Source organism: Coffea arabica, chromosome 2c (genome assembly GCF_036785885.1).
Source record: "Coffea arabica cultivar ET-39 chromosome 2c, Coffea Arabica ET-39 HiFi, whole genome shotgun sequence".
Taxonomy (NCBI): domain Eukaryota; kingdom Viridiplantae; phylum Streptophyta; class Magnoliopsida; order Gentianales; family Rubiaceae; genus Coffea; species Coffea arabica.
This window is the reverse complement of record NC_092312.1, coordinates 75,463,359-75,485,055: the sequence shown is the minus strand read 5'-3', so window position 1 is coordinate 75,485,055 and position 21,697 is coordinate 75,463,359. Positions and strand designations below refer to the sequence as shown.

General features: G+C 36.2%; 3 protein-coding genes across 3 annotated transcripts; 1 reads left to right on the top strand and 2 right to left on the bottom strand.

Moving 5' to 3' along the window:
- Positions 1–220: 220 nt before the first annotated feature.
- On the bottom strand, positions 221–3,335 carry LOC140035452 (calmodulin-binding receptor-like cytoplasmic kinase 2). Its single transcript, XM_072076559.1, has 6 exons — positions 2,987–3,335; positions 1,877–2,106; positions 1,618–1,786; positions 1,365–1,454; positions 931–1,232; positions 221–808 (listed from the first exon to the last, which is right to left on the bottom strand). Exons 1-6 carry the CDS (start codon positions 3,240–3,242, stop codon positions 554–556), a joined length of 1,302 nt encoding a protein of 433 aa, XP_071932660.1. The 5' UTR covers positions 3,243–3,335; the 3' UTR covers positions 221–553.
- Positions 3,336–6,048: 2,713 nt separating this feature from the next.
- On the bottom strand, positions 6,049–8,661 carry LOC113724706 (pentatricopeptide repeat-containing protein At2g46050, mitochondrial-like). Its single transcript, XM_027247582.2, has one exon. It carries the CDS (start codon positions 8,364–8,366, stop codon positions 6,414–6,416), a length of 1,953 nt encoding a protein of 650 aa, XP_027103383.2. The 5' UTR covers positions 8,367–8,661; the 3' UTR covers positions 6,049–6,413.
- Positions 8,662–18,970: 10,309 nt separating this feature from the next.
- On the top strand, positions 18,971–19,966 carry LOC140035791 (uncharacterized). The gene has a single exon (XM_072077187.1). The coding sequence runs from the start codon at positions 18,971–18,973 to the stop codon at positions 19,964–19,966; it is 996 nt and encodes a 331-aa protein (XP_071933288.1).
- Positions 19,967–21,697: the final 1,731 nt, after the last annotated feature.

Genomic DNA, 21,697 nt, shown 5'->3' with positions numbered 1-21,697 from the left:
GACATCACCTACAGATTTTCACCTCCTATTTTGTTCTGATGGAATCTTTATAGATCTTTCTGTAACACACATAAGATGACAGTACTTTTTATAATGTAATAGGCAAAAAGAAATTGAATTGAATCGAATATGATGGTAGTGAAATGAGAAGAAAATAACAATTTGTTATTTCAAATAATAGCAGAGGGAGAGACAGAGAGAGACACTGCCGAGGAGGCAATTTAAACCAACAACAAGAACGATAAAAACAATATGTACTAGAGTTTAAAGGGCAATTACACACTTGTTGATTCTTTTTCCGTAAGCTGAATTTACACAAAGCGAAAAACTGAACATGCTGCAAAACATTCTAAAAATCATGTATTATGGCCAAATATCGGATGGTGAAAATTTCTTCATTGGCCACGCTACCTAGATTTTGTGGTGATTATCGGCTTTTCAAAAGAAATGAAAAGGAATTTTCTTGGCATTTACAGATTGCAACTTAATCTCATCAAAACTGGAAGATCTATACGAAAATTGTGGCCATGAATCATATTTATGCATATACTGCTCAATCTCCTCTGATGGTATAGCTGCTCTGAGAATCAGAAGAGCGATCTGAGTCTAATAGTTCTCTGTAATCCTTGCGGATACTCCACAGTATCTCTGCACACTTCCTCATTGAAGGACGACTGCGTCGATTAGGAGCCAGACATTGCAAGGCTAATTCAAGAATCTTTTCTATGGCTAAATTAGCTGCTGCACATCTTTCAAGTCTCGGATCCAAAGTCAATATAGCATCTCCTTCAGTGAACTTCTTCATTGCCTGCAATTAGTTCATTCCAATCAGATACGGTCAAAGAAATGAAAATTAGTTGGTGTTGATTCTAAAGAACGCTAAAAAGCAAAACAAGCCATGCCAGAAATAATGTAGGGGAAACATCATACCCATCTAGCTGTTATACGCTCTTTTAATTCGCGTTTTGGCTCAATGGGGCGTCTGCCAGTGACCAGCTCCACCAGCAGCACCCCAAATGAATAAACATCACTTTTCTCAGTAAGTTGGAAGGTTTTCAGATATTCAGGATCCAAGTAGCCAGCAGTTCCTTTAACTTGAGTTGAAACGTGTGTTTCTCCGGCTTCACTGTCAGCTGCCAGCCTAGCAAAACCAAAGTCAGCTACCTTGGCTCGAAGATTTTCAGTGAGGAGAATATTGGAGGATTTGATGTCTCTGTGGATGATGGGGTGATCTGCATTCATACAAAAGAGTCATGACTGTGCTACAATAGACGTGAGATGCTCAGAATGCCGCCAAAAAATCAATGAAAATCTGTACGTCCTGGAGAAAAGATTTAAATATTCATCAAGAATCCGAAGCTTACCTATGTACATATGCAGATATGTAACAGCGTGAGCCACGTCTATTGCGACATCAAGTCGGGCAGCGAATTCAAGCACATTCCCTTGCATACCTATATTACCAGTCAATAGCAGAGGATTTTAGCAATTAAGGATTTAACAAATATCAGCGCAAGAGGAAAGAAGATATGGACGCTAGTCAAATCTACTAGCGTATAAATGGAAAACCAGAAATAGCGAAAGACGGGCAGACAGAGTAGGAGAGAACCAACTTACAATCTAAATGTTCTCTAAGGGTTCCATTGGGAACATATTCAACAACAATAATCCTTTCCTCCTCATGCTCCAAATATCCATAAAACTTGACCAGATTTAGATGCTCCACTTTCTCCAGGGTTCGTACCTCACTTCGAAACTCAGCTCCAGAATTCTTGTCATGTACACCCTACAAGAAACATGTAGGAATCATATACAATGAGGACAATTTTTACTAGGTCAACACAGAGAAAGGAAGGAATATTGCAGAGGCATGCACCGATTTAGCACGCTTGATAGCGACGAGATTTCCATCTTCAAGTCGGCCCTTGTAGACTGTCCCAAAGCCACCCTGTCCAATTTTCAAGGTGGGGGAGAAATTCTTGGTCGCCTTGTAGATTTCATCCACAGTGAATTTTACTCTCCCGGACCCTCTGGCGTGCGTCGAATTGTTTGAAGTGGCATAAATGCCTCGACGTCTCGTCTCACTGCCAGAACCGGAAGAAGCATCTGACGCATCCGAATACAAAAAAGACGACAGGACTAAGCTTTGATTTCGGCATTGTGCAAGGGAGTTCTTAATTCTCAAGTTCTTAACATTGATTTAACATGAGCAGATAAGGCCTTAAACAAGATCATCTACCAGGTAATTCAAGTGTGCTCTGAATATAAAGATAAGAAGAAAAAGCAACTAAACTAAAAAACAAACAGAAAAGTTCAGCAAAAGTGCTTCTCTTAAATGCCTGTAGTTACAGGTGAATTGCTTTGGCTTTTCAAAGATTTAAAAATACAATGTCAGACATTATAATGTTGCTCAATAAAGGGATTGCTCTAACAAGTTATGAAAACATACATCCAAAGATGCGTCCTTTATAACCAACTATGAAAAAAAAAGATGCAGACTTAAATTGCCTTAAAACTCATCCTCTGTTTTTCCTGAAAAAAAAAAAATCAAGCTGCAATCAGCTTATTTAAGTTTCAACCAAGGTGAAATGCAGTACTACTACATCTCTCGAGCAGTTGGTTTTTCTTCGTCCAGACATTGAAGGGTCCAACAAGACTAATTAATTTTGTCAAAATGTTCTTCTTTTTCTAGAATGGCAGTAACACGTAAGTAATCAAATTTGAAAAAAGAGAAATCCAACCCATAATCCTCAAAATACTTTCTTAAATCTCCCAAGATCCAAGGAAAAAAAAAAAAAAAAAACAAAGCTCTTCACAAAGCACAAGCACTTGATCACTCTTAAAACCCATATATTATCCGATATTTGAAGACCACAGAGTCAACTCCAATAAACTATGGTCAACACATGAGTAATTTAAATAGTAGTAAAAAAGCTTAATTTGTCAAGTAGAAGTATACTAGTACCAAAATCAGCAGCAGACTTACCAAAGCTGCCTAAACTATTATTAGTCTCGACTTTCTCCGGAGGAGCGAAGCAAGCGATGAAGGCTCCGGCGAACGTCCTGGCGGCGACCTTGACGGGGTTCTTGTCGGAGTTTGACTTGCTGTTGGAGGAATTAGAGGATGATGAGTAGGTAGACGTCGGGGAAATACTTGGTAGGTCGGGAGTTCCGGACCCAGCTGAGCCGGAGCTAGAGAGGTCCCGCCGGCGGCGAGGGTGGTGTGCGGTGGGACTTTTCATGGCTGTCTCTCGTCCGCGTCAGAAAATGGCGGGCAGTTGTAGTAAGAGCTTTGTACAAGAAATTACGTAGCAGAAGAGACAATTGGTTTTGCTTGAACCACTATTATGACTTTTGTTTTTCTCTAGTAGTCCTTCACTTTTTAAGGACATTCATAATGACACCACCTATATTTTTTTGACCATATTTTAGTTCCTAAATTAAACTAAGGTCAAACTCACCAAGCACATCTCCCTTCGATGATGTTCTTCCTTTAAAAAATGTTTTTAAAAATGAATATAGATAGATTTAGTTGATCAAAGTGAACTTACAGATTGAATTTTTAGATAGTTTTTTTGTTCAGTTGGTATGGATATTAGCTTTAAATGATCAAAATATGATATGAATTTGATTGCCTTGAATGCAAAACCTTAACAAAATTTTAGCTCTATAACTTAAAGAATCTGTATCCCGTACCTGTTTCTATATTTATGTAAAATATAAGTAGTATTAAAATAGATATCTTATGAAATTCTCAATCTTATAAAGTGAGAAACGAAAAAATTTATTGAGGAATATATGCATCTCTCTTTTTTTTTTTTTTTTTTTCTGGGATTATTGATGTTTGTGGCTAGATTGGAGATATCTTGCACTCCATCTACACAATTATCTTCAATAAATGAGAGCTTTGATTTGTCAAATCAATAAATGGTACTAGTGGGCGTGATATGAGAAGATTGCTGTCACTACTTATTGGGCGGTCACCTGCAGTTGAGAAAACCAGCAGTAGTCAGTTGCAAATTTGCCAAGTTTTGTGTTGAAGATGTGCTATTCTTGATTAACTCAAAGCCAAGTTTTGTTCTCCTGTTTAGCGGGTGGACGAGGCCGCGGGCCAATCATGTGCAGATTGTATTTGAAACTCGTGCTATAGATTTGCATCTCTCAAGTATCAACTGGGGACCCATGTTCCCGACCCGAGGCAATTATTGGAGAACCCAACTTGATTTCTCGGTTGCTTAATCCCCAATTTGAATGCCAACATCTGACTGCTACAGCATAATGACATATTGGTTAGAACTTATTTGAATGCCAAGATTTTTCATGTCGAACTCTACGGCATTTTTTTTTTCTGTAACCTTATTCAATTTATGATGCAATTTCCATATTGGTTAGAAGTACACACTATCTTGTTTTGATCATTATTTTTTCTTAAAAGATTTATGTGTATTCTGAACGCATTTATTTGATCGTTACGGTATAATTTTTTTTTATATGTATATATAAAAGCTCTAAAAAATAACAATCCGGTCGAAAACCCTTTTTGGATTAGCATGGTTTTTTCCAATTCAGGAAACAAATCATTCAAGACCTAGCATAGGCACAGGAGCCAAATGATACCTTGACTTGGGAGTTCCATCTTAAAAGTCCAACCAATAATAGTAATTTTTTTTTTGTTGCTACATGAGAAACAGGAGGTCTGGTAAACAAATGCATTGGCAACTCATCTGCTCCCTTTCTGCCCGGCGTTGATTGGTGCTTGGGCCTTCCATTTTTCTTAGAACATTTTCCACGAGCACTGCTCTGCTGTTCTCTGGACATACTTTTCAAACTGCCGCCTTCTCAATGAAAAATTTTCAGATGCATATAGTAATAAATTTGTCTTTACTCTCTCTCTCTCTCTCTCTCTATATATATATATATATATGTATATATATATTGCAAGTCTGGCATTTGCAATTCTTTATTCTTCCGTACACGGTTGAGTGCAAAAACATTTGGAACCCACCCAAAGGTTAGCAAAATGTCAAAGTCAACCACCTGCTATGCTGTCGGGGAAGACAGAGACCCAAGTAAAAGGAGCAGGTCTTGACATAATACAGACTACTAAATGCTTCTGGAACAGCATGCATTTCCTTAAAGAAAGGTCCACGCTATGAACGAGAGTCGGCGGATTGCATTGGAGCCATCGTTTTTTACATAATTAAGCTTCACAGCACCTTTAAAAAAAAAAAAAAAAAAAAAGAAAAAAAAAGCTTCAAAACACACATGAGGTTCTGAGAATAGCTGGTTCCTCCTTGATTAGTGTGGAAAATAAAAACAAACAATGGAATTGTCAGATCAAGGGTCTCAATTAGCTCTGTCAAAATCACAGTTAGTTGAAAGTAATACTTGCAAACCAATTCAAGAAATTACAAGCTGGCAATATAATCAAGATTCAAAGAGAACTCGGGCAGTTGGCTCGAAAAGACGTGAAGAAGTTAAAGACAAACAACAAAGGCAGCCCAATTGATATGGATATCTCCTCTCCCGTAATAGATAATACATGATGAGCAACTGTAGTAGCTCCCAAGGAAATGCCACCTATGGCTATGAGGAACAGAAGAAGTAAGCCTCAAATCCTGAGGAACATCCGTTGCCATGGATCTTCTTGCACACAGTTAATACCTAGAGGTGATTCTACAGCCCAAGAAAATGACTAGGTAAAAGAGATCATCAATCACATGAGACAATCCTTGGCTTCTAACTAGCAGTGAATATTTAAGAAAAAGGTGGAAGTATCGGGTCAGTTACAAATAACATGAATGTAAGGACCAGGACATCCAGCTCTTAATGGTGGGCCAATGCAAAATACATGGCATCTACAAGATCATAATACAGAAAGGGGATTGTGAGTAAAGCAGTATTAGTTTTAACTTACTATTGTATTTCCTTCACAAAATATAAGGGAATTCGCTTCCATATGAGGTCATGCTTGTAGATATTTGATCAAAACAGGAAGAAATTGTTAAGCACAAGTAAGTCAGCAGACATAATGGAAGGTACAAAAACTGAAAAAAGATGAACTGGAAGTTGCATAGAAAGTCAGAAGAATAAATGATTCCAATATGAGAAAATAAGACGAATGCGTAAAGAATATGGAAGAAAAAAGTGATGGTTCATGCACCCTCGAGCATAAAAAGTGATCCAACACCATGAAAACTGCATGTTACAACGTGGTGATGGAATTTAGTTAACCAGAAATGGTTTCAGGCTTGTGACTTGCAGGCTCTGTTAGCGGTACTAAGACAGAGCTTTCTTTACCTTATAAATCCTGCAAATTCTTTTGTTTGTACTGGTAGATATAAACCAATCTCCAATGGACAGTCACTTTCAAATACTTATTCTCAACAATGGCACAAAATCAGCAGAATGCTTCAATTTAAGAACAACAAATTGAAGATCTCTGTGGATTCTTTCACTTCTACTTTCATTAGCTCATAAAGATGTCCCAATATGGAATAAACCATTCTAGCATGTGGGTGGGACTTGTCACCTGAGACAAATGAATATACCTTCCCGGCAATCTCCATCCAGCTACAACCAGGAGCTTTAGGATAACACATCTCCCTCATCAATCTACGAATTGTGGCTACATCAGACCAGGCTCCATTTGAAGCATACATGTTTGACAGGAGAGCATAATTTACAGCCCTTTTTGGCTCCAAAGTAAACAGCTTTTCAGCTGCCCATTCTGCTAATCCTAGGTTCCCATGTACCTTACAAGCACCAAGGAAGGCCCCCATAGCATCCGAACAATGTTCCACTGGTATTGAGGTCAAAACATCAAAAGCCTCCTTCAAAAGCCCAACTCTTCCAAGAAGATCAACAACACAAGCATAATGCTCTGGATCTGGAACTAGTTTATAGACATCAGTCATCAGAGCGAAGTACTGTAACCCCTCATTGACCAATCCACCATGGCCACAGGAGGACAGAACCTCAAGAAATGCAATTCGATCTGGCTTCACACCATTAGATAACATCCTCTTAAAAAGTTCAGTAGCTTCATGTGGAAAACCATGGAATCCATAGGCTCCAATCATAGATGTCCATGAGACAAGGTCAGGCTCTAAAATTGACCTAAAAGCTTGCAAGGCAGAAACAATGCTACCACACTTGGAGTATCCACTAATCATTGCATTAGCAATTGATGTTAATGATGACAAACCATTCTTTACAGTATATGCATGAAGTTGTGTGATTTCACCAACCATGGCTAATATACCACATGAAATGAAGACGCTAGCCAAAGTCAGCTCATCCGGATGGAAATCTTCCTGAAACATTTTGTTAACAAGTTTCATAGCCTGAACCCCATCACCATATTGTCCATAACCAACAATCATAGTGTTCCAAGAAACCACATTTTTTGAGATCATCATATCAAAAACCTTTCGAGCATCAACTAAACTTTCATTCTTTGCATACATATCAACAAGCGAACTAGCCACCAGAACATCCAAATCAAAGCTAAGTTTAACTAGAGTCCCATGGATGCCCCTGCCCAATTGACAATTTCCAAAACTAGCGCAAGAACTAAGCAAACTTGTGAATGTAAACTCGTCACCTGTTAACCCCTCAGACCTCATTACTTTGTACAGTCTCAGTGCCTCATCCTCAAAAGAATTAAGTACATAGCAGGAAACTAACGTATTCCAAAGCACCAAGTCTTTCTGTTTAATAAAAATGAAAACATGCCTAGCCTCTTCAACAAGCCCAAGTTTTCCATACATATCTACAAGAGCACTACTTAAAAAAAGATCATCACACAGGCCCAACTTCATTACAAAGCAATGCAACACTTGACTCATCTCAACGTTATTAGTATCTACACACAAACGAAATAGACCCCTAAACGTAATCCAATCTGGTCTGACTTCTCCCGTCAACATTCTGCCAAAGTAACAAATACCTAGATTAAAATTTGATTTGAAATAGCTAAACTCGTTTGCAATGCCACATATCATTGTATTCCAGGTGATTATGTTTCTAACAATCATTTCACCGAACAGCTGATGAGCATTGGATACACATTTGCAATTGAGATAAAAATTTAAGAGCAGATTTTGTAATGGCAGCACATTCTGATATCCCAGTTTTATAATATGGCCATGCAGCTGTTTCCCTTGATGAAAAAGATTGAATTTTGCTGAGTGTTTCAGTTCACTGGAGATAAACTTATGGGTTAATTGTGAACAGGCAGAACGAGCTGCAGACTCTCGTGTTGGAAGTGAACCGCGAGGTCTAGTTATGGAGGAAGTGGTTAGAAAGGATAACCGTCTTTTAAAAAGGACGGCCTGGATTGAAAGGGAAAGGCATTTGATCATCGCAAACTGGCGGGAGAATGTACAAAATGTTCATTGCAACTTTGCAAGACAACGTAGGATTATATCGAAATAGAAATGGTAAATTGCGACTAAAATGCCCCATTCAAGTTTCAGTCAAAAAAGACATTTTGCGCTTCAAGGTTGAATCACAAAAATGAAAACTGTGAAAGCTTGAGGGGTTGATTTCAATTTGGCCTGCCACAATACACAGGTATGGCCCTTCTCAAAAGTGCGATTTCCCCTTTGGAATTCCAGAGTAGCATTAAGATTGTTTCAACTTTCAATTAAGCCCATGTCCATAGTCGTTGGCTTTTGATGCGTTCATTTTTTAATTTGTGCTTATAAAAAGAAAACAATGCTCGAGTTTCAAGTTTCAATTGACACCCCCCAAAGAAAAAAGTTTAGTAATCAAACATTGATAAATTAGAGGAGCTACTTAAAGAAACTTCAATATGAGATTCGATCAGGTGTTGTTTTGAATTGCTATTTTATTTGGAGAAAATTTTTCTATTTTTAGTAAATAACTTTTTTACATATTTCCAAATTAACTCTTCATTTCATATATATCACATCCCAAAATATTACAATAATTTTTTCACCAAAAGCTCTCTACAAAATACAATCCAAACAACTAGGAATGGCAAAGGACCCACCTGTCGCCCCTCGTCACCCATTCCCCCCTCCCGGAAAAAGTTTATAATTAGCCAAAATATATTATTAGTAAAAAGTGTAATTAGTAATTTAGTATAAATGTATTTAGTATAACTAATAATATATATATATATATATATAAACTTTATATAAGCAGGGGACAGGGTGGGGGTATAATATCTCGTTCCCCAACTCTTTTTTTAATGGGGGGATGAGTTTTATTTCCTGCCTCACCCGTCAACCTCCCGCGGGTATTTACCTCAATTGCCATTTGTACCAACAACCTAGACTTTGGGGAATCACACAAAAAAATTTCTTGGGATATGAGTTGGTTTATACAATTATGAAAAGGTATTATTTTATTTCCAAATTTAAGAAAATAAATTATATATAAAAAGGTATAAAAACAATTTAGTGGAATGTGTTAATTATTTTCTAACACTGGGTTAATTTTTAACTGTAGGTTGTATGTTCTGATTCCACAAAATAAAAACGGTTCTATGAGATCATAAGAAAAATTTATGTACATTTACATATATGGGTAATTTCAAGTCAAATTTGATCTATCTATTATATGTCAATATAATAATTTCTACACTATCAGCGTTGGATGAGCGATAATTATGCAAAATTTGAATTTGAAATTCAATTTGTGCACATGTATCATGGATCCAACGATGATAGTGTATGCATTGTCAGTATATATAAGATTTACTCATAATATTGTGCATAAAATAATTCGATCCATAGAAAACATAAAAAGCAATCCTAGACCTAGGGGTGGGCACGGGTCGGGTACCCGCCCCTAATATGATTTGGCTGACCCGACCCTAATATATCGGATCAGCCATTTTGCGACCCTAACCCGCTCCTAATATTTTCGGGTACCCGAATAGCGGGTACCCGAAAAAAAGGGGCGGGTCATAGGGTACCCGCCCCTAAAAAAAACTATTTTTCAATAAAAAAAATTTATTTTCTACTTAATATCAACATGTTTTTCAATAAAAAAAACATGCTTTTCCAATTAATATTGGTAGAGATATTGTAATTAAAGTCCATACATCACCATTTTCACACATTTCATCCAATAATCAAATCGATCTCATAAATTTAGTACATATTAGAATATCTAATGGACAAAACGAAGTTTCATAATAATTTTGAGTACATCACCATTTTCACACATTTCATACTTCTACAACACAACAAACACAAGGATAATAAGTATTTGGTAACTTCCCCAAGGATATTATGGTACAAGACCGCATCTCAAATAAGTCAATTGTGAAATCAAGTTCGGAAAAGAATTGAATAGAACTAATTATTTTTGGAAAAAATATAACCAAAATAATGTTAAAAATCTTCCCCAACTTCTTTACATCTTTGGAATAAACCTTATGGTATTAAGGTGATGAAAAAGAAAAATAAATTTCTTACACTAAATAAAAGAGACAAATTTAAGAGATATAATTGCAAATGAATGACACAAATATTTTAATTATCTAGCTAATAGAAAATTGAGACTCCAAACAAAAATCTTTGATTGAATTGATGCAAGATTTGCAGGAAAGATCGATGGAGGTAGAATAAAAATAAAAAAGATGAAAGGGATGAACAATTTTTATAACAGAGTTTCACAAATTTTTTTTTCATTTTATTCATGTTTCACCGAGAATATTCACTTTCTTCAAAAAAAATGAGAAGAGTAGATCATATAGGATTAGAATATGAGACTGCGAGCCACTTCACTTGCATTTAGGATTAAAAATTACAAAATTATAAAATGATCCCTACTTTTTTAATATTTATAAAATATACCCTGCGGGTCGGGTACCCGCGGGTTTTTATTTTTCTGATCCGTATCCGTACCCGATTTTTCGGGTACCCGACCCTCATCTGCCCCGCTAAGAAAAAGCGGATCGGGTATCCTATTTTTCGGATCGGATCGGATCGGGTTCATCGGGTTTTCGGATCGGCGGGTTTTTTTGCCCACCCCTACCTAGACCTGTGTATTAATAACCAGTAAAAGATATTTAAGTCAAACCCATTAATTTTAGACTATTAAAAATAAATTTAATTCAATTACAACAATTAGTGATTGATTTTGTATAATTGTACTGCTCCTATTCCTTTATGATAATTTGCATTTTGTGCATTTAGTATGATGGCTAATTAACTTAAGTTTGCCTTTGAATAACCAAAATATATCTATAGTAACCCTCTCTAAAACACTAAAAAGAAAAAAAAAAATCAAACACCATCCATAAAACAGACACACCAAAATACCTACACATTAACACCTTTTTCTTCATCAGCCATATAACCAGGCCCTCTCTCTTTCCCCCTCCTTTTTCCATACAATCTGTTCCCTTTACTCTCAAACCAAATTTGGTTTGCGACAAGATTGCAGCCTGTCATTTTGGATATTTTACATAACATGCTCTCTTAAATTTCCTATTGTGGCCTTAAAATTTCAAAAAATTCTTAAATTACCTGACTAACAAATAGAATAGGTACCTATACAATGACTTGCTTCCAAACCAAGTCATTTTGCCCACTGCTTCGAGAAGTTGAACTGGTTTTTTGCGTAATTTACCTAGACCTGGGAGCTTTCTATATATAGCATATGTGATTAGGAATTTTATCTTACATATATAGAAAAACCTAAGCCTTCTTCTCCCACGTTGATCCACGTTGCAAAACATGGGAGAAGAGCAGCTGCTGTGTTTTTTTTTCCGGAAATAACCTCATAAAGTTTATCCTGGTCTAAACAGTGTATAACTATTCTAGGGCATTTTTGTCCTTTTACTTAAAATTACATGTTTGCCCTTCTAGACATAACAGGCTCTCAGAATAGTAGCTCACTATTTGGGCTTAATTTTGGTTTTTCACCTGCACCTTTCCTCCTGTTCTTTCGCATCTTTCCTTTCTTCCTCTACACTATCACTTTCCGCTTCTTTTGACTTTTAGCCTTCCATTTTTCTGCTTCATTTCTATTTCTTTTTCCTTTCAACAAACGAAAGGAAGATGCTGGAGTGTACTGCAGCTGCTATCTTTTGCCAACAATGCCCTCCAAATTTTAATTTCTGGACGGAACAGTTTACGCCTTTTACCATTTAATGACAATTTTGTCCTACCAGATATAACATCTTCTCAAAACAGTAGCTAACTATTAAGGGTTATTTTCGGCATGTTGGGTCAAATAATCCTCGTTTCCTTTTCAAAACAATAAATAACTATTAAGGGTAACTTCTGAATTTTTTTTCGCGCCTAATTCTTCTTGGAGCTGTACCAACTATTGTAAAAATGTGTGAAAGAAAGACTCTGTGCTGTGACTTAATTAATTTACGTTTATTGTGTTCTTCATTCATGTTTATTTTTCATATTGCATATGTGCTCCTTTGTTCGGACTCTTCGTGGTTTATGTGGAAGTATGCAAGCACTTCATTATGGTCCAGAATAACATAAGATTTACATCTCTTCTTAAGGTCCTTTCTTGGCAGCCAATATGAGAAGTAATTGATTGATGTCTAAAATATAAGAGCAAAAATTAATGTCTTCGTCATAAAATTTTTAGTGAACTTTACCACTGTGGTCTCGCCCATTAAACAGCTTAATTAGCAATCCAATTAAGTTAACAATCACTTCAATGCTTCAGTTCTACGGGTTATGCATTTGCGGGGACGTAGTACATACAACCTGGCAAAATGTACATATCATTGTTCAGAGAAATGAGAAGACCGAGAAATGAGAAGACCGAGAAATTTTTCAATATTTTCGATACAATATGTTGGGCATTGGCTGTGCCTTGCATAGCCAGTAAATCTCTAGTAATAGTAAATTGATTGACATATAGGTGGATTTTCTCCTTGATCAAGCTATGACACGTAATATTATTTTTTCTCCCTCTTTTTGGTTTGGGTGGATGACGAATGAGAATAAATTTGGGAAGGAACAAAATGGGAAGACATCCACATATACAAATATATATATATATATATATATATATATATATATATATATATATGTATTGCAGGAAGAGTTTTTAGAATGGTTAAATCAGAATGCTTATAACTCTTCATTCTTTTTTTTTAATATAGAATTTTGAATTTTTTAAATTGTTATATATCATTTCATGTCTTTTGAATTTAAAAAGTAAGAAGTGACCCACTTATATATGAATTTGATTTGAAATCTATTAATGTAAGGGTAAATAAAGAGAAAACATCACCAACCCTACTAAAAGTAAAAAAGTAAATATCAATATTTTACCTTCAATTTAGTAATCCTAACTAAAATGGTAAATTATATAGAAAACAAAAAGAAAATAATATTCATTGGTCATGGAGCCTTCAGTTTATAGATGTGATTTGAGTTTTCAGTGCTCCGAGTTAGTGGATAAGTGACACGTAAACTTGAAATGGTGAAAAAAGATAAGAGTCGATGAGGATTACCTAAATACAAACCGCAATTGGACATCATGAAAAGTTAACTAACAATTTCAAACGGGTTGATTGTAACAAAATTGCAGAGCTAAATATTTTTAAATTAAAATAAATCTAAAGTTCTAGAAAAAAAAAAGGGATTGAGATTGTGAGGGTGCGTGGTGGCTTCTAATAAAATACCCTCCTTGGAATCCTTACAATATATAAGAGGTACTTTTGCCTTACTGTTCAAGGGCAGTTTCATTTGCTCTTCCAGGGCCTTACCCGGTCATTTTGCCCTCCATCCGGTGTTGCTGATATATTTCTTCCTCCTTTTATGCTGGACAATTTCTTGTGTAAGAAGTCCAGATTTTTTACCTTTATATTACGCTTTTGCCTTTGGTCCACTTATTGTTCCTTTATTTATTTATTTACCCTCAATAAATTCTTTTTTTTATGGTGCTGTGAGTGTTATCAAATTGGACTTTTTTGTCAATTCCTTTGACAAGATTGCTGGGTTAAATCAACAAACAGTAATCTGAGTGTCCAATTTACACTTCTCTCCTTAAAGATGCCTTTCTTGTGGATTATAAGATTTTAGCTTGAGGTCATCATTGGAAAGTCAATTTTATGCCCCCACTTCCATGTATCTGCTATTCCCAATGCTATATTAAGCACAAAGGCATACAGATTAGTCATCATGCGCATATGTACTCATCTTCGTCAATTTGCTTTGTTCTCTTTGCTTTCATCTCCCACTGCTTTGCTTCCTTTGCATTCGCGCTGCTGGTACTTATCCTTTTATACTTCCTTCTGTTTTACATTTCATATTATATTTCCTTATTTTTGTTCCATGTATAGGTGCTTATCGCCTGTTTACCGCTTTATTTGTATGTTTTCTTCATGCATGTTTCTATTCGTTCTGCGTTTATGTTTTGCATGCATGTGTTTTTGACGTTGTTTCCTTTTTCTTCATCAGCTGTTCAGTACTTTTGGGCATCTTTGTTTGGTAAGAATCTCTCTGATGTCTTTGGTTACTTTCGCTCCAATTTCTTCCGCTTCGCATCTACTTTCATCTGCACGATTTTTTTTTATGTGTTTATATAGCTTTTCTTAACATCTTTATAAAGCAAGTGTATTCAGCTAGCTTAACGTCTCTATAAAACAACTACCTATTGACATAAGGAATAGGATGAGTAGTTATAGTGATAGTGACAAGGTAGCTAGGCAAAAGGCTAAACGCAATCAGAAACTAAAGGAGAAATATGCTGTGTTATCGCCTGACGAGAAAGAATTGCACCGTCTAAAACAAAGAGAGGCATATCAAAAGAGGAAAGCCAAAAAAATTCCCACTCATTTGTTTGATGAAAAAGAAACCAGCACCGCAGTTACGGTGCAGCTATGCCAGGAGCTCGAACTTCCTCTTCATACAGGTCAGCAGGCTGATTCCTGTGTTCAGTTATTAAACCTTACTATATTAATATATTAATTGCATTTTTATGAATGCTAATTATTCGATATTATTATTTTTGGCTTAAAAATAGTGGTTAAGGAAGCCACCAAATGTTCTCAAGAATTCACTGACGCTGCCAATACATCAATTACGAGCAACGTTCATCAAGAAATTAACGGTCAGCTACTTGCATCCACTAACGCATATACTATTATATCCCATGAAACTGCATTTGTATTCTATTGCACTGCTGCTTTATCTTTTGTTACCGTCTCAAATACTTCTCTTTCTTCAACTAAACAGGAACTTCATCATAACCAAACTTCCCAGCAACTTCTACAGTGTGAATTGGAATCTAATAAAGTCTTCGACAAAGCTGGACTTAACTTTACAGAAAATCAAGGTTACTTGATTCAGTTATTTACTTATTTCATCCTGAATTTTATACTTCCTATCCTTAACTTACAACAACAGTTACGTATCTAATAACAATCTTATCATCCATTATATAATATCATTATTGATTATATATACTTGTTATTATGAATTTATAGCGACTGGAACTATTGCTCCACAGCCTGCATTGCAATGTCTGCATCAATCCTTGCAATCCAATACAGAACCAAATCAAGGTTCATTTAGATAATTACACAACGTTCTTTGTATCTTATGATTATAATTAGTTGCTAATTACTCTTATATAGCAGGTCAATCTTGATTTTGCACCAATTGTTATAGCTATATTTCTAATGTGATACAAAATACACCAGGTTTGACAGTAACAATTTTGTTTCTTACGATATCAGCTTCTATTACTTTATCAGTTGTCTTAACAACATGTCTTACAAGCATATTTTTGTATTCTTGTAGGCATTAGTTTCGTGCATCCTGCTGATGAGACCACACAACCAAATATTACTCATACTAATGTTCCCATTAAAGGTTTATCATACTGTTAATGCAAGTTAGCAAGTTCTCTTACATTGCTTTTCCTATCTGAATAAACTCCTTTTACCTAATCTTACACTTCTTACAATTCAATGTACTCATATATTAATAACTTCTCTTTAAATGACACAACTTCACGCACAGTTGCATCAACTAATCAGCAAACATCTACAAGATATCACAAAAAAAGGCTGACGCCTAAAAGAGGTGCGTATATTAACACAACTCCATCAATCCCAAGTGTTTTGTATTCTTTATAGCTTGTTCTTCAACTCAATCTACAGCTTTAATTATCTTCATCCTTTTGATCCATTATTGGCTATTAGCTCAAACACCTAAGGGGACGGAAGCACTCAAATCAATGAGTAACAAATCAGATCAATTATCCCAAGTTCCTGATTGCCAATATTGCGGTGCCAAAAGATTCAGTTCTGAAACACCTAATTTCTGCTGTTCTGATGGTGAAGTTGTCCTCCATGAAAACAAATTGCCAGACATTTTAGTTGAGCTTTACACAGGAAACACAGAGGATGCAATATCTTTTCATACATATATTCAGACATATAATAATATGTTCGCTTTAACATCTTTTGGAGTTCACTATGACAAGGCCTTATGCAAGAGAACTAACGGCATCTATACATTCAAAATTCAAGGACAAACGTATCACTTCATCAATGAGCTGATTCCCCACGGAGGATCTGGCATGTATCTGCAGCTTTATTTTCATGATACAGATCATGAATTACAGAACAGGCTAGCATTTTCAGAGAGAGTCACAATAAATATAGTTTCCAAGCTCATGGATGTGATGAAGCAAAATCCTTATGCCTGTTTTTTTTCGAAGTTTGCGCAATGTTCCAGATTTAGAGTCGTACCAGATTATTCTCAGATCACATTCTACTGCTGATCAAAGAACTCATAACAAGCCCACTGTATCCCAAGTTGCAGCTCTATGGATTGAAGGGGAAAATCCAACTGAAGCTTACACTAGACATATACAAGTATATACAAAAGAAGGCCAGAGTCATCGTGTACAATACTACTATGGATGTTACGATCCGCTGCAATATCCTCTTGGAGAAACAGGCTGGCACCCAGGAATTCAAAAATCAGGAAATATAAATCCCAAGTAACGTAAAAGAGCAGAAAGGGACAAAAAATGCATAGTAACATTAAGCAGCTTCAGATCACCTGAAGAGCTTTTCAGCTCAGAGCAACAAGGTACATTTTAGCTAGCTATTTTGGAGAAATATACTATCAGCATACAAATTTGATTCAAATGCTTTTTATATATTTGTGACTTATGCTTTAAATCAACCTCCGCAGCATTTCAACAACATGAAAATTCAAAAGAATTCGTCTCAATGCAGGAATACTATGCCTACAAGTTTCAGATAAGAAAAGAATACAGTCCCAATATTCTCAACACAGGCCGTCTATTACAACAGTTTGCTGTAGATATGTATGTGAAACTTGAAACTCAAAGACTTGACTTCTACAGAAGCAAACAACTACTGATTCGAAGAGAACAACTCCAAGGCTTGATGGATTCTGTCGTTCATGGAGAATCTGAAGGTTCCAAAATAGGCCAACGTATACTATTACCTGCTTCGTTTATAGGAGGATCTCGAGACATGAAGAAGAGATACATGGATGCTATGGCCTTAGTCCAGAAATTTGGAAGGCCAGATTTATTTCTTACAATGACATGCAATCTTTCATGGCCAAAAATTAAAGAAAACATGCTGCCTACGGATGAAGCACAGAACAGAATTGACTTGTGTGCTCGAGTTTTCCGTGCTAAATTGGAAATTCTAAAGGAAGAGCTATTCATGAAGGAAATTTTTGGTCAGGTTGCAGCATACACTTATGTAATTGAGTTCCAAAAACGAGGCTTGCCACACGCTCACTTCCTTATCATTTTGAAACCAAATTCAAAGCTATATTCACCTGATTCTTATGATCAAATAGTCTCTGCTGAACTGCCAGATGAAAGTACACAAAACCATTTGTTTAAAATGGTCCGCAAGCATATGATGCATGGCCCTTGTGGCAGCAAAAATCCTAACAATGTTTGAATGCAAGGTAAAAGAGTTAGATTCTGCAAGAGCAAGTATCCAAAGCAGTGGGCGCCTGCTACAACTCATGGACAGAATGCTTATCCAATATATCGACGAAGGGATGATGGAAAAGTGGTTCATGTGTGAGGCCAAGAGCTGGACAACAGATGGGTGGTATCGTATAATCCATATTTATTAGCAAAGTTTAATTGCCATATCAACGTTGAAATCTGTTCTACCATCAAAGTTGTGAAGCACATGTTCAAGTACATTTTCAAAGGACATGACAAAATACATTTCCGAGTGAACTCAGATACTTCAGAGCAGTACATTGATGAAATTAAAGAATATCAAACAGCGAGGTGGGTATCTGGTATTGAAGCTATGTGGCGAATATACAGATTTTCTCTCAATGAAATGCATCCTTCCGTTATGAATTTATAGCTACACTTACCGAACTATCAATCGATGAGTTTTAAAGATGATGAGGATATCTGAGATGTATTGAAAAATCAATTCAAGAAAAAGACTATGTTGACAGAATTTTTCTATATGAATGCAACTGACGACTTAGCAAAGGTCTTGAAATGCACATACAAGGAATTCCCTGAACATTTCGTTTGGCACGCAGATAAGAAGTACTGGTCAGCAAGGAAACAAAAAAACTCTATTGGAAGAATCGTTGCAGCAAATCCAAGCGAAGGAGACCGTTATTTTCTGCGCCTTCTTTTAATTAATGTTAAGGGACCAACTTCGTTTGATGATCTCAAGATTATAGATGGTAAATATGCAGCAAGCTTTTAAGAAGCAGCAATACTGATGGGATATTTTGAATCAAATAATGCACAGGAACAATGTCTCCAAGAAGCAGCATTATATCATATGCCCCACATTTTTAGAAGACTTTTTGCTACGTTATTAGTACACTTTCCACCAGCAAATCCTAGACAGCTTTCGCAAAACTTCCAGTCATCCTTATCCGAAGATTTTTATCATCAAGCTCATAGACATCCTGATCAGATACAACTACATGTGCTCCATGAAATAAGTAAATTCTTACAATCAATGGGCAAAAACATCAACAGCTACGACTTAGTTCCACGAATTCTAAGGTTCGACCAAGCAGACAGAGAAACCAGAGATAGTATAAGTGAAGCTCAGATTACAGTATCAGACGAAGATATAGCTTCCATTACCCGACTAAATACTGAGCAGAAACTTGCATTTGATATAATTACAGCTCATGTATACAACAATTGCAGAGGATCTTTCTTCTTAGACGGACCAGGAGGGACTGGCAAGACGTTTTTATACAAAGCTTTATTGGCTGATATTAGATCAAGAGGTTTCATAGCATTGGCTACAGCATCAAATGGAGTTGCAGCATCAATACTTCCAGGAGGGCGAACAGCACATTCACGCTTCAAAATACCAATTAACATGGATATCAACAATATGTGTACTATTAGCAAACAAAGTGCATTAGCAGGATTACTTCGACAAGCGAAGCTCATTATCTGGGTCGAAGCTCCAATGATGCACAAAACAGGAATCGAAGGTGTAGACAAACTATTAAGAGACTTGACATACACAAACGATCTTTTTGGAGATAAAATCATAGTTTTCGGCGGCGATTTTCGTCAAGTACTTCCAGTAGTGACAAAAGGCTCAAAAACTGATTTCATGCATGCAAGTCTTATAAATTCCTATATCTGGCCTCATCTGCATAAACTTCAACTTAAACAAAATATGAGAGCTCTTGCTGATCCATATTTTACTGATTATCTTCTTCGTATAGGAGACGGAACAGAATCTTTTGTCTACAACAATCACGTTCAGATTCCCAAAAACTTACTCATACCATACAATGTTGAAGAGCAATCACTGAATGAACTAATTCATGCAGTATTTCCAGACTTGAAGGACTGTTCACAAGAAGATCTTTCATGGACAAATAGAGCCATTCTTACAACTAAAAACGAGTTTGTCGATGACATCAACAATGCATTGATAGAAGAATTCCAGGCAATACTTTTGAATACATCAGCAGGGACAAAATAACAGATACTTCTCAACAAGCTATCTTAGAAGACTTTGTCAACAGCCTTACACCAAATGGCTTCCCTCCACACAAAATACTCCTTAAACCAAATGCTCCGATCATGTTACTCAGAAACATAGTTCCTCCAGAAGGGCTCTGCAACGGCACAAGACTCATTTGTAAATCCCTGCGACAGAATATAATAGAGGCGGTCATCAGCTGTGGTGAATTCGCAAAAAAAGAAGTTTTCTTGCACAGAATATGCTTCAAATCAGATAGTGACCCTGATTGTCCAATAGCTTTTGAAAGAATGCAATTTCCAGTTCGTTTATGCTTCGCCATGACAATAAATAAAGCTCAGGGTCAGACTTTAGATTATGTTGGCATTTACCTACGTGAGCCGGTCTTCTCTCACGGCCAACTCTATGTAGCTTTTTCTCGAGCTAGAAACAGCAATTCAGTGAAAATCCTGATCAAGCCTTCCCTTTGTGATCTAACATCAGATGATACTACCCCTAACATAATTTATACTGAGATTTTAGAGAGAGCACATCTCTAATATTTCATCAATACTTTCATAGCAACAGTTTCTCGACTGCATTTTTTACCAGCTTTAACACTCAACTCACTATACCTGTCACATGCTCTTTAATGTCACTTTCACCTCATAACATGCTCATATTTGTTCATTTTAACATTTGAGAATACTATTTCCTTATTACTTCCTGGAATTCAGTCATGATACATATTGCACACCATACAATTATAATCTTACCTCATCAGATTCTTACATTCACTAATTTCTCTGTTCAGGTTACAGCTCTCCAACAACTCTAAGCAATGAACTTCATAACCTTCGAGCAACTACTCCCTGGAATTAAGAATTGGGCAGCTACCATCCAAGTCATCGACAAGCAAAAACCTCAGATATCAAAAAAAGGAAGGAGATATCTAAAATTACTTCTGGTCGATGAAAAGGTACATTCAACTAATAACTACACATTTAATTCTAAATTTCCCAACATTATATATCTGATGCTTGTATCACTACATTGATTAGGCAAACAAAATTGATGCTCTCATCTACGGATCGGATATAGACTTCTTCAGAAATCACTTTCAGATTTATAGGCGCTTTGTTGTCTCAAATGCAAGGCTTCAGTATGCAGATGATGACTTACCAGTTGAACGAAAAACATGCACTATGATCATTGACAACTCTACTGTTGTTGAGCCTGTGGATGAACAGTAGCCACCACTTCTTCCACCACTCTACTAATTCACTCCATTCAAAAAACTCTGTCATCAGATTGACACTAATTCCGACATAGGTAGCATTTGCTATTTTACAAATATTAATTGCATACTATTAATGACATCTCATAAAATCAAATGTAGATGTCATTGGTATTGTTGTGCACGTCAATCCACAATCAACCAAAGGACCAACTCCAATTCGAGACATAGTACTGCTGGACCAAAGGTATAATACAATTACTACTTTTACTCTATTAACAGTAACATCCCAACTACTAACAAAATCTTACTTCTACCAGTTCAATGGCAATTATCCTTACACTATGGGGAGAGCATGCAACTGATGAAGGACAAATAATTGCTGAAACAATCCACACTCAACCATTGATAGCAGCTCTCAGAGTTAAGGCTACATCATACGGGAGTAAGAACTTTTAACACCTTTCTCGAAACAATCAAATATTACATTAACATATCTTAAACCAAATTAACAA

What these genes read in the sequence shown, in the direction of transcription:
- LOC113724706 (XM_027247582.2), bottom strand. Translation starts at nt 8,366, where the DNA reads ATGATCAAATGCCTTTCCCTTTCAATCCAGGCCGTCCTTTTTAAAAGA.
- LOC140035791 (XM_072077187.1), top strand. Translation starts at nt 18,971, where the DNA reads ATGGGCAAAAACATCAACAGCTACGACTTAGTTCCACGAATTCTAAGG.
- LOC140035452 (XM_072076559.1), bottom strand. Translation starts at nt 3,242, where the DNA reads ATGAAAAGTCCCACCGCACACCACCCTCGCCGCCGGCGGGACCTCTCT. An exon ending in ATATCTGCATATGTACATAG is followed by an intron (nt 1,233 to 1,364) that starts GTAAGCTTCGGA and finishes GTATGAATGCAG; the next exon opens with ATCACCCCATCATCCACAGA. An exon ending in AGCGTATAACAGCTAGATGG is followed by an intron (nt 809 to 930) that starts GTATGATGTTTC and finishes AACTAATTGCAG; the next exon opens with GCAATGAAGAAGTTCACTGA.